General features: G+C 35.3%; 1 protein-coding gene across 9 annotated transcripts in view; it reads left to right on the forward strand.

The window, feature by feature from the left end:
- LIPI (lipase I) overlaps positions 1 to 12,836 on the forward strand; it is a 72,800-nt gene that overhangs the window by 22,722 nt on the left and 37,242 nt on the right. For 6 of the 9 annotated variants that reach the window (XR_003426798.2, XM_027077534.2, XM_053220667.1 and 3 more), the window contains exons 3-7: positions 66 to 451; positions 2,896 to 3,004; positions 5,289 to 5,390; positions 10,311 to 10,400; positions 11,617 to 11,784. Coding sequence is in view for 8 of the 9 variants with exons in the window: in XM_027077534.2 (XP_026933335.1) it covers positions 140 to 451; positions 2,896 to 3,004; positions 5,289 to 5,390; positions 10,311 to 10,400; positions 11,617 to 11,784 (781 nt within the window). In the remaining variant the exon portion in view is untranslated. Of the gene's footprint in view, positions 1 to 65; positions 452 to 2,895; positions 3,005 to 5,288; positions 5,391 to 10,310; positions 10,401 to 11,616; positions 11,785 to 12,836 lie in introns of those variants that run through there. The other 3 variants (XM_027077537.2, XM_027077535.2, XM_053220670.1) reach the window with 3 other exon arrangements.

Consider the following 12,836-nt stretch of genomic DNA (forward strand, 5'->3'; position numbering starts at 1 on the left):
GTAATAAGAATTGTATCAAATACTATCCCAGTACTCAGCTTAACTGAATTTTTTTTCAATTTCAGAGAATAAAAGACCATGCCTTGAATTCTCTCAGCTAAACATACTGCATTCCATCAAAGATTTGTTTTCTCCCCAAATGGACATTGTTTTGATGATGTATACAAGAAACAATCCTTCCTGTGCTGAGCCACTGTTTGGGCAGAATAACTCACTTAATGTTAATTTCAATACAAGCAAGAAAACAGTCTGGATTATTCATGGATACAGACCAATGGGCTCCACTCCTAAATGGCTTCAGAACTTTCTAAAGGTTTTGTTGAATCACGAGGATCTGAATGTAATTGTCGTAGACTGGAACCGGGGTGCTACAACTTTTATTTACAACAGAGCAGTTAAAAACATCAGAAAAGTTGCTGCTACTTTGGGTACATACATTCAGATTCTTTTGGTAAGAATTTTATATATTATGTATGTTATACAATATACAGTGTTTTATGCAATACCACAGAGTGGTAGTAAGATAAATACTTTTTTTTTCTATAAGTATTAAGAATTATTGCTTTTATATGCTACCATTTACAGCCATCTTTTCTTTGTGGAAATGGATAAATGCCATACGTAGATGTGTACTGTCTTATTTTTAGAAGAAATGTCTTAAAGACTTAGTTATTACATTTTGTCTTAAAAATCTTTTAAGATTTTTGGGGGCACCTGGTGGCTCAGTCAGTTAAGTGACTCTTAGTTTCAGCTCAGGTCATTATTTCACTGTTTGTGGCTTCAAGCCCCACATTAGGCTCTGTGCTGGCAGTGCAGAGCCTGCTTAAGATTCTGTCTTTCCCTCTCTCCCTGCCCGTCCCCTGCTCACATGCGTGCATGCCTGCACGTGCTCTCTCTCTCTCAAAATAAATAAATAAACTTAAAACAATCTTTTAAGATTTTTATCCTTTTGTAATTTTACCTATACTGACTTGAGGTTAAGGTAGTGATTCTCTGTGCACCAAGGAGATAAACTATATAATCATTAAGTTCTTTTCTAAGGTATGGCTAATATGTTTATAGTTAATTGAGTGTGAATTGGTAAAAGTGAGGGAAAAACATCTTAAAAAGTTGCATACTTCTGCCAGTCTTCAAGACCAGTCTTAATACCATTTAGATTTGTCCAGCATTTAGGTCCAGGGTTGGGATGAGTCTAACAAATTGAGGCTAATTTGGGCTTATCAGGAATTTACATCTACATTTACTATGTCAACCCATATGGCGATCAGTGTCTATTCTAGAGAGAGATGTGGTGGTGATGAGCGCTTGAGAGAAAGAAAGGTAATTTCTGGGGCATTCATGGGCTTGAAATCTGTTTTGAGTTGTGCTCAACTCAACTTGCTCAGTTGTGCTTGGGAGACTCTCTTAAAACTAAGCAGGCATAACTGATCCAAGAAGCAGTTACATATAATGGTTAGGAGTCAGACTGGAGGAGTTCAAAGATCAAATCAACCTGTTATCCTCTGTGTGACTCTGACCAATTGTTTAATCTCTCTGCCTCATTTATTTATCTATATATTTGAGATAATCAAACTTTATGACAATATTTTATGTAAGTATAAAATGACATTAATTCTTAACCAGGACCTGGCATAAAATAATCTGAGTAAAAATCAGGATCAGTATAATTTATGCATCCCCAAGTTCGGACAAAACCAAACCATCTCTCTATAGAGAGACAGAGGAGGTGATTGATTCACCTGTTCTTATCACCTGTAAACTACATAACTGATTTTTGCTTATAGAAGTGGTCTTTTCTCTAATAAACATGTACTTCAAAGTGTTGGAAATATGATTATTAAATATAGAAATTTAGAAAAAGGCTTTATATTAAGGAAAAAAATGAAAAGATTAATAACACTAAAGTTGAGAGCAATACCCCTTCAGGTTTCTGGGCATTGCTCTGAGAAATTTGAAGAAAATTAACCTGTGGCTGGAAAGCCTGGGTCTAGTTTCTCATTGGCAGTAAATGTTCCACATCTTTCTCCAAGCCATCAAATGTGTCACTCTGCTGAATGGACCACAACCTGCTTTCTGAGAGTGTGGTGGGAGAAACTTTCCCTCCTTGTTAGCTCCCTAGTGGCCCTCCAGGGCTAAGACTCTAAGAAGTGCTCAAAACTTGGGCTTGGAAGATCAGATTCCATCACTCTCCAGCTTGTGGATTTGGGAAATCACTTAAAATCCATGAGTCTCATTTTATCATCTCCGAAATGAGAATTATAATTCACACTGTTCCAGTCTTCCTAGGGATTTTGACACAATCTGATCAGATAAAACAAGGAGGCAGACTAGTAATATTTTGGAGTTAAATAGGCCTGGACTTGAAGTCCCTCTTTTTCCCTTACAGTAATAAGTATATTTGGCTTTGGGCAACTCATTATCAAACTATTCATTCAACACTTAATATGTGCTCTTAATAACTTTGGGCAATAGGATAAAAATAAATAACTCGTAGGACTAATGTGAATATGAGATTTACAAAACACTTATTCAAGTTAATGGAATATGATAGTTATAAAACACTTATTCAAGTTAAGTACCTGTTAATGTCTATTACTATTATTACAAAATTATTTATTAATTAATATATTATTTTGCATATACTATTTTAGATAATAGATAACAAAGGTTTTTAAAAGCTTAATGTTATTACTAAAAATATATTGAGAAAAATCAGATATCTTATGGAAAAAGTTGAACAACAATATGTTGTTTTGAAATTATAAAATCCCATTCTCTATCTCCCAGAAATGTATTAAACCAGAAAAAAAAATAGTGAATACTATAATATTGATGCACAAGGCATAATTTGTGATTTCTGAAATGAAAATCATAACACTTTATTTTCAATTGCAGAACCATGGAGCGACTCTTGATAATTTTCATTTCATAGGTATGAGCTTAGGGGCTCATGTTAGTGGATTTGTTGGAAAGATATTTCAAGGTCAACTTGGAAGAATAACAGGTAAAATATTTTTGATAAAATTAGTGTTTTAGCATAATTTTAACCATGAGAAATTACTTTATTTACAAGTTAACAGGCACAATAGTTAAACAGTAAAAATGATGCACATTATTTTTTTCTGTATTATATTCAATGCTCGCCTTTGTTTTAGTTAGATTCTAAAGTCTTCTTTCTTGTTTAGTTCTAAGCAGTGTTGAAGTGCTCATATAGAACTGGGAGGAAGATCAATTTCTGCAGCTCCATGTGAATTTTAAGAACCTATTATTGTAATAATCCAGAGAAAAGCTTGACTCATTAAATATAAAACTTTTTTCTTTTTTTATATTAAATATAATTTATTGTCAAATGGGTTTCCATACAACACCTAGTGCTCATCCCAACAGGTGCCCTCCTCAATGCCCACCACCCACTTTCCCCTCTCTTCCACCCCCCATCAACCCTCAGTTTGTTCTTAGTATTTGAGAGTCTCTTATGGTTTGCCTCCTTCCCTCTGTAACTTTTTTTTTATAAAACTTTTTTCATGTATTAACTAAATATATACCCATGTATTTAATTTTCATAAACTTTAACATATTTCAGTTCTTTTAAAAATTTTACTTGAACATCAGAAGAGAGAATCAGGAGTTGACAACCAGGCTTGAGGGAGTCTAGATCCTGATTCCTCTCATATTTTCCTTCACAGAGTCTGCATGCAGAAAGTTTAGTAGCCAAATAATGCTGATGTGGATTTTCATGCTTCCTTTTGGGAATGGTGGTGATTTTAGAACCAGAAAGTTAGTATCCTTCCCCAACCAATTTAAGTTAAAAAAAAAAGGTTTATTATTTGAGAGAGAGAGAGGGAGAGAGAGAGAGAGAGAGAGAGAGAGAGAGAGAGAGAGAGAAAGCATGAGAAGAAGGGCAGAGAGAAAGGGAGACTGAGAATCCCAAGCAGGTTCCACACTGTCAGTGTGGAACCCAAACCATGACCTGAGCTGAAATCAAGAGTCAGACACCTAGGTGCCCTATAGTCAGGTTACTCAAGTGCCCTATAGTTGTTTTTTTAAAACAATTATTGAGATATGTGTCTGTAGAAGATTTATAATGATTTTGAGTGTTAATAAAAGTAGTAGAGTATTAAGTTGAAGCAAAGGGGGAGGGGAGAGGTGAATAAATTGCATAAGTAAGAGCTTTACAAACTTTAAGTATACCTTTCTTACTTCGATCAGTTTTAGTAATATCCCTGTTATACAGATACGAAAACAGGTTAACTGAATGAATGTAGGAAGGTCAAAAGTTCTTAACAGCTAAGCCAGGATTTATGCAAAGCTTTCTAGCAACCAAAGCCTATTTCTCTTTCAACCATCACAGTAATCCTACTTTATGTTAAAGTGTGTTTATTCACACATTAGTCCAGTTTGAATGGCTCCACATGTCAAGCAATCATCAGGGTTTAAAATTCCAGCAAGTGTAGCAGTTCTACATCAGAATTATTTATGAAAAGAGAAGTTTCTGCCTCATTCAGTCAAGTGGGCTAAATACACTAGGGAAAATAGAAGGGCTTGGGATGAGCAACATTATATTTTAGTTTAAAAAATCTCTTTTTTGAGATGAGTGTATCTCCCATTGCACAGATGTTCTCAAGGTGTTGAATTTTACCTCTTTGCCCCTTTTTGACAGTTGCCAGTAGGTCATGAGCCTAGAATTTCTATGTAGAATTTCACATGCACCAGAAATAATATCTATATTCCATGGAAATTTTAATACATTTTTCTTTTCTTGTGTGTATATGGGAAGCTTTTGGTGGAAAATAAATGATAACATAATAATAATTATGTTTTATACCCCACCACAAATTGTATTTGGCACTTAAAATTCATTTTAGAACTGCAGATAGATCTGGGATGAACTAGTAAGGCATGAAGTTCAAGATAGGACCAGGCTATTACTCATTCCCCTTCCCCTCCAGGAAAAGTAGTAGTTACTTATTAACTATAAAAATACTACCAGTTTATCTCTAAGTACTTCTTAAATAAAAATGCTAAAAAAAAACCTACAATATTTTGTTGAGGCATTTCTAGTGTGGCTTAACACTAGATTGTTGGTAAACTCGGAAGATTGGTATAAATTATTCAGATAATGAAGATATTTGCTATTCATCCAATTTCATTTATATTTAGATTAGTTTTTAGACAAGTTTAAAGCTGTATAGACTTATGTTTATAATATAATAATGCAAACATATGATCTAATAAACACTATAGTAGAAGTTGATTAATTGATTGATAGTTTCTTTCTTGAATTTCAGGTCTTGACCCAGCTGGGCCAAAGTTCTCTGGACAGCCATGTGATCTCAGATTAGATTACACTGATGCAAAGTTTGTGGATGTCATCCATTCTGATATCAATGGTAACAATGTAGGATTTATTGCTTAATTACTTGAAAATGAAAAGGAGATGTAGACATTGGGATGCAGAGAACATAAAAGGAGGAAGATTAGTGGATAAAGTGATGATGAGTCTGTAATTATAAAATGATTATGTTTCCCACAAGTGGTATTTCTTGGAGTTAGTGATATCCTATGGTGTTAACATGGCACTTTTTGCCTTCAATTTACCTCCTTCAGGTTTCAAGACCTGTCCTATCATCCTAAAAAGCAGAAATTTGATTAAAAAATACTTCATCTTGTTCATGCTATTGACAATTTTGATTTGATCACAAATTCTCCCATGCTTAATGTTCCTGATGTATTTAGGTTACCATTCTCCACTCATTTTCTTGCTGTGATATCTATCAACTAGAAATGAAAACAGCATTTCAGGCACAGATAAAGAATACCTTCCCCTAAATGTAGAGAAATAATTTCTCTATTGTTTTTAATTATCTTCCTGAAAATGTCAAATATGCTATTGATAGTTTGGTCCAGAATGCTTTGGACAGGCACTTTCAAGGAATAAGTTAGATGGCCCTAAGCCCTTTTCTGATTTGGAATTGATGATACTAATATTTATTGAGCACTTCGTATATACTTCAGGCAGTGTTTTAAATGTTTTATGTGAACTAATTATGGCATTCTCCTAAGTTCCCATGAGATAAGTAAATGTCATCTCTTTTTTACTTATGGGGAAGCTAGAGTCAAAGTCACAAGGCCAGTAAGCAGAGAGCCGCTTTCAAATTTCAAAATTTCAATTTTTTGAAATTTCAAATTTCAAAATTTCAAAAAATTTGAAATCTTTTGATTCCAGAGCCTGCCTTCACCAGTTTCTTGCTCTGATTAGCTGATAATTTACATGTGTTGTCACTGTGGGCATGGGGAGGTTATGGTGCTACCATGGAGAAAGGAGGAAGTGATGCAAAGACTATTCTGATTCTCCTATTTCCTCAGGTTACTTTTCTCTTTGGTCCAAGTAATTTATTTGCTCCCATAGTCCTCTGAATTGACTTCAGGGTGATCCATACCAGTGCCTTTGCAAGAGATACAAATGCTATAAATGCCATAGATGACAATTTCTCAATATCAATGCCTGGGCTAACCCTATAAGGGTACAGTTTTGCTTCTAAAGTGGAATCTGAGTTCACCTATATCTCACAGGGAGTCAGTGCCTAAGGTTCACAGTTCTAGTGTGATACCTCAACCTCTCAAGTCTTCCTTATCTCTAGCTCTTATATCAGCTTAGCATTCCCACACATAGTACACCTACTGCCCAATTGCTCTGCGGTTCTTTGTCTGAGCTCTTCTTTCTGAAATCCCAACTTCAGCTCTGCCTATGGCCTTGGAATTAGCTCTTCCTACTTTTTATTTTATTTTATTTTTTTGGATTTTCCTAATAAACTGTTTTATATTGTCTTTCATTCTCAACATCTTTTGATGACCCAACCTATCAGATCTAACTTACCACTAAATGCCACATTGTTTTGGCACCTTTGGTTGATCTTTTCATGACCATCACAAATGAGGGACACAGAATTTTGATGCTGCATATCCACCTGTCTCAATGAATTTCTGAATGAGATATTTGGGGTCAGTACATATCTGACAGATTAATTCTTCCTTGAATACTATTCAGAGTGCATCTTTTACTTACCAATAGGTTTTGTCCTTATTCAGTTGTATATGTTAAAAAATCTATGTCGCCTTCCAAAATTGTGAATTAGGTAATTTGGGCTAATATTCCTGCTGGGATATCAGGGAAAACTTACCAGTCCAACATCTAGAAAAATTCTAGAAGTGAACTGGTGATTTGGAGTCACTTTTCTCATAGTAGGTTCTCTGATGCAGAGGTATCAGAAATATTTTTGAAACCCATACATGAAGCTTATAAAACATCTCATTTTTATCTTCTTTCCATGAAATGAAGGAAATATAGAATGCTTAAATTTTATATATCACTCTCCATGTTAATATATTCTTTGAGAGAAAAAATAGAACAAAGAGAGAAGACACAATATCAATAATAAACAGGAGATAGTGTTACAGATGCTACAGGTATTAAAATGACTGTATTATGATATAATGAACAATATTATGCAGAAATGAAAATATATGATTATATGGTATGATATATAAAATAGAAAAATTTTATGAAGAAGAAAAAGCATTTACCAAACTAACAAATTAAGAGAGAAAATTTGGTTCTATAATTATTAATGAAATAGAAACTGTAATTTAAAAATTACCAGGGTGCCTGGGTGGCTCAGTCAGTTAAGCATCTGACTTCGGATCAGGTCATGATCTCGTAGTTCATGAGTTAGATCCCCACATCAGGTTCTGTGCTGACAGCTCAGAACCTGGAGCCTGCTTCAGATTCTGTGTCTCCCTCTCTCTCTGCCCCTCCCCCATTCACACTCTGTCTCTCTCTCTCTGTCTCACAAAAAATAAATAAATGTTTAAAAAAATTAAAAAGTAAAAAAAAATGTAGGAAACTGTTTAAAACCTTTTTAAAAAGGCTTCATAAATTTAATGTCAAAACTTGAGGCAGACATTACAGAAAAGAAAATTTGTGGACATTTTCTATTATAACCATGGATACAAAAATTCTACATAAATCATCACACTAGTAAACCAATTCAGCAACATATAAAAATGGATAATGAATCATACCCAATTTGGATTATTATAAAAAAGCAAGTTTATAATAAAAGCATACACAAAAGGATACATGAATATGAGTCAATTTTTATATGGGAAAATATAAATTGTAATGTTTTGGGAGGCATCCTTAGAAGCTAAAGATTAGCAAAAAAATTATTTTATTAAAAGGTAGTTATTATTATTGTAGGAAAAGGAGAAGCTGGTGATTAGATAAGAACACTGTAGGGGTTTCCAGGTGCTATATGTTGACATTGGTGTGGTAGCTAATTGGCTATTTCCCTGATAGTAATTAATCCATAGCTTTATGTTTTCTTCATATATGTATTATAAACTATAATAAAAAGAAAATTTAAAAAGCGATATATGCTTTTCCTATACTTCCTCAAATGAAGGAAATGAATGACCTAAATGACCAAACTGCTCATCTTCCTCCATCTGATAAAGGGAAAATGACATCAAGCGCTATTTGTTAAGTTAATATAAATGTCTTTTGCTTCTCTTTGATCCCTGAGGAGTCTTCTTGGCTTGATTCTACTTTAGTAGAAGATTGGAGAAAATGATGGCTCCAACATGGAACCCCTATTCTTGGAACTCCATGTTGAGTTCAGACATAAGGAAATTAAAGGTCTCCAAAATCATTGGCCTTTTTGTTTCTTGGGGCCATATTTAGGAAATTGCAGGCAGTTGATGGAATATAAGGAGGCTATCAAACCTATCAAACCCTCACCACTGTTACAGTCAAATCACACTTATGCTTCCCAATTCTAAGGAGTTCCAATGAATTCACCCAAATTTTTCTTTGCTGGGGTGCCTAGGTGGCTCTGTTGGTTAAGCATCCGACCTCGGCTCAGGGCATGATCTTGTGGTTCATGAGCTCTGTGTGGACCGCTAAAACCCTGGAGCCTGCTTAGGGAGCCTGCTTCAGATTTGGTGTCTCCCTGTCTCTATCTGTCCCTCCCCCACTCACATCGTCTGTCTGTCTCTGTCTCTGTCTCTCTCAGAAATAAATAAACATTAAAAGAAGGAAAAAAAAAGAAAAAAAATTGTTCTTTGCCTTTCCTTACACATTGAATCCCCTCCCCGATATTGCACATGCCCAGTGTTCTTATGCTCTGGTAATAAATACCTCACTAACGGTTATCTTTTTCTGTTACATACTAGAACTAAATCATGTTGCTGCATCTTAATCCTGACTGTCAGCCGCAAGTATTTACTTTGTTATATAAATCTATTGCCGATCACTTTTAAGAGTTTATTATGTTGTAGGAAATTTGTAGTCCCTAAGCCAAAGCCCAGCAGGCTTACTTGGCAGCAAGATTTTCATTTCTAATCATAGTCCTGAGTATTCTGAACTTGTTACCCTCTTTCATTCCTATGACTTCCCCAAGTTATAGATCCCATATTGGTAATCATGGACTAAGAATTTGTAATTCTCCAGTGCCTTGAGGATCTACAGATATACAAAAGCCCTTAAATCATAGCTACAGGTTTATGTCACTCTGGCCCAGTTTGTTCCAGCTGAAGCAGCATATTTAGATTTTTCCAGTTAGTGAATCTAGTACCAAGTCTTAGGCCTTATTATCTAGGGTACAAGCAAATCATCACACTGGCTTAAAAGGTCCTGTATGACTTGGCTTCATTCTTTCCAGTGCTCCCTCATCCACGTTGTACTCCAGCTAGCCTGGCTCTTTGAATATTTTAGGCACGCTCACATGGTTTCCTGCTTGGCTCACTGTCTTACATCTTTCACATTTTGTGTGACTCTACCTCCTCAATGGAAATTTCCCTAACCAAACTGTTTGAAAGAGCAACCTGCCACCCTCACTAGGCACTAACTGTACTCTTGTTCTACTTGTGTTTTCTCTACAGCCCTTATTATTATCTGGCATACTATATTCTTACTTGTTTATTAGGTCTTTCTCTCACTAAAATTTAATTTCCACCAAAAAAAAAGGATTTTTTCTCTCTTTTTCTTTTTTACTTGCATATTCATAGCACAAAGAACTGTGATGGGCATAGTAAATCGGTGACTGATAAATATGTTAAATTAATGACATAATTTTCATGAGGAGTTAATTTGAGGTATTAAAACGCGTCTTTTTAAAAATAGCATGTATTTTATTTTCAATTCAAATTGTAGGAGTCACTTTCAATGGAATTTATAGGAGATGCTATTTGTACAAGTTTGCTGACCTGATTATGTTCACTTTGTGATTCTCGAGTGCTTTTCTTCTCAGGTTTAGGCATTAATGAACCTTTGGGACATATAGATTTTTATGCAAATGGAGGAAAAAAGCAACCTGGCTGTCCCAAATCCATTTTTTCAGGTATACCAATAATATTTTTGAATGAATTACAGATGATTCAAAATGATGAAAGAAAATCAGTTTACTTTTTTTCCCTCTTAATCTATGGGCAAGATTTTGATCACTGTTGCTCATGATTAATGAGAGTCATTGGTGAAAAATGGTTTAATTGGATTTTTATTGGTTCATAAAGTTGACCAGTAGATATACCATTTGGTCATGATGAAACCTATTACATTAGTTTCAACAGTTGTATTTCATTATTTTAAACATTAGGAGAAGTTCTGAGTTATTGAAGAAGCAATCTGGTCAAAGTATCACATAACATGAGTTTGGTTCCAGGACTTAATCTTTACCATCACTATAGTATTGTACAAACACAGATTCATAGTCTCTTGCACTTGGTTGTTATATAAATAGCCAAACAGCTGCTCCAGGTGTGGAGTTTGGCTCAGTTCAGAGCCATAGGAAGCATCTACAGTGACACCTGGTCAAGTAACATATGGCCAAAGCCCACTGTAGCTAGAGAAGTTTGATCAAAGGTTATAGGGATGTGAGAAGTTGAGGAAAGAAAGGGACATAATGAAGTTCTAATGTTACCTGGTTTCATAATCCTCTCTGACATTAAATAGAAATATTAGGGGTGGGGGCGCCTGGGTGGCGCAGTCGGTTAAGCGTCCGACTTCAGCCAGGTCACAATCTCGCGGTCCGTGAGTTCGAGCCCCGCGTCGGGCTCTGGGCTGATGGCTCAGAGCCTGGAGCCTGTTTCCAATTCTGTGGCTCCCTCTCTCTCTGCCCCTCCCCCGTTCATGCTCTGTCTCTCTCTGTCCCAAAAATAAATAAACGTTGAAAAAAAATTAAAAAAAAAAAAGAAATATTAGAGGTGAGGGGTTAGAAGAGAACCATGTGTACATAGCCATTAAGTGTTGTGGCACTGTGTTTGTAGTGTGTCAGATTATTGAAATTAAACACATTTTTCCCCTGTGGTAATTACTACTTTAGAAAAATGTCTTTTAAATCTCCTGTAAAAGCATACTGAATTTACATTTCAATGGTACTACCTCTAGCTGCTTGAGATAAAACGGCACATTGTGGTCAGGCAACATTTCAATGTTCACAAGTGCATGGTATTGAGTAGAACTTAACCTTTAATTTTTTCTCTAATTTGCTTGAACTTGGTTTAATACATCTGCAGTTCTTTTGCTTGTTTTTTGTTTTTTGTTTTTTAACACTTAAGGCATTGCATTTATTAAATGCAGTCACCAGAGAGCCGTTTACTTGTTCATGGCATCTTTGGAAACAACCTGCAATTTTATTTCATTTCCTTGTCCTTCATACAAAGATTTCCATGCTGGTTCATGTGTGGACTGTGACGACTTCAAGGAAAAATCATGTCCTAGGCTAGGTAAGTGAGATTGGTATGATGACTATAAGATTTTGTGGAAAATGAATAACATAATTGTTAGTATTTTTTGCTGGAAGCTTTTTATTTACTTATGACCATGTTAGCATTTTATGGAAAAATTGCCTGTGGAACAACCAGACACAAGAGTTTATTTCCTACTAAGTATTTTATAAGGTATTTAGTGAGAGAAGTTTAATCAACTGCCTTTCTACGCTCAGTGTAGTGTACAGATCTGGTGGTCTCATGAGGATCTTTGTTCTTGCTTTGCAGAGGACTCTCACTATTTATCATCCATGTATATTTCCATTAAAGAAAGAGACTGCTTTCTTTCTTTCTTTCTTTCTTTCTTTCTTTCTTTCTTTCTTTCTGAGAGTTGTGCATTCTTAGTGGCATTGAGGGTTTTTATTTTTATGGAAAGCTTTAGGAGCAAGTGGAGAGGTATAAACCATTGTTAGCTTTTCATTTGCTATTAGCAAGTAGACATGAATCATACATGGTTCACACCTTCCAAATTGATAAAACTTGGCAAGAGCGGTTAAGTATTCCAACTTTCGATAACTACAGCTTGCTGGTGGGAAATTATAGAGAAAAATGAATCCACATAAAAATAGAACATAAGAGCTGGAAAGAATCTCAGAGGTTGTTTGTTCAGGATTTTCCGAAGACATTACCAACCCCCAAGCATGTTATGAGCATGTAAACATCTGATCAGTGTCATGATCAGGATCTGCCAGAAATGTTTCCAGAGCCAAAGGGGCTCTATGAAATGGGAAGCAATTACAAGGGCTGAATTAAAAAGCTTCCTGCAGTTTTCTTCAGCAGGAGGTTTATACTAACATGCATAGAGTATTGCTAGGAGAGACAGGCAATATGCAGGCTTTGTCAGACTTATTTTCTTATAGACCTCTTCTGTCCAGAAAACATCCTGTGGGATTCCTTTTCTTCAGACCTCATGTTGGGGATTGCTTTTCTGGTTTCATTGCTCTTCCATATGAATGAGAAAATTGTGACCAAGTGTGAGCATAAGTATTGTGTAAGGACACAAGTGAGAG

The sequence above is a fragment of the Acinonyx jubatus genome, chromosome C2 (genome assembly GCF_027475565.1).
Source record: "Acinonyx jubatus isolate Ajub_Pintada_27869175 chromosome C2, VMU_Ajub_asm_v1.0, whole genome shotgun sequence".
Lineage (NCBI taxonomy): Eukaryota > Metazoa > Chordata > Mammalia > Carnivora > Felidae > Acinonyx > Acinonyx jubatus.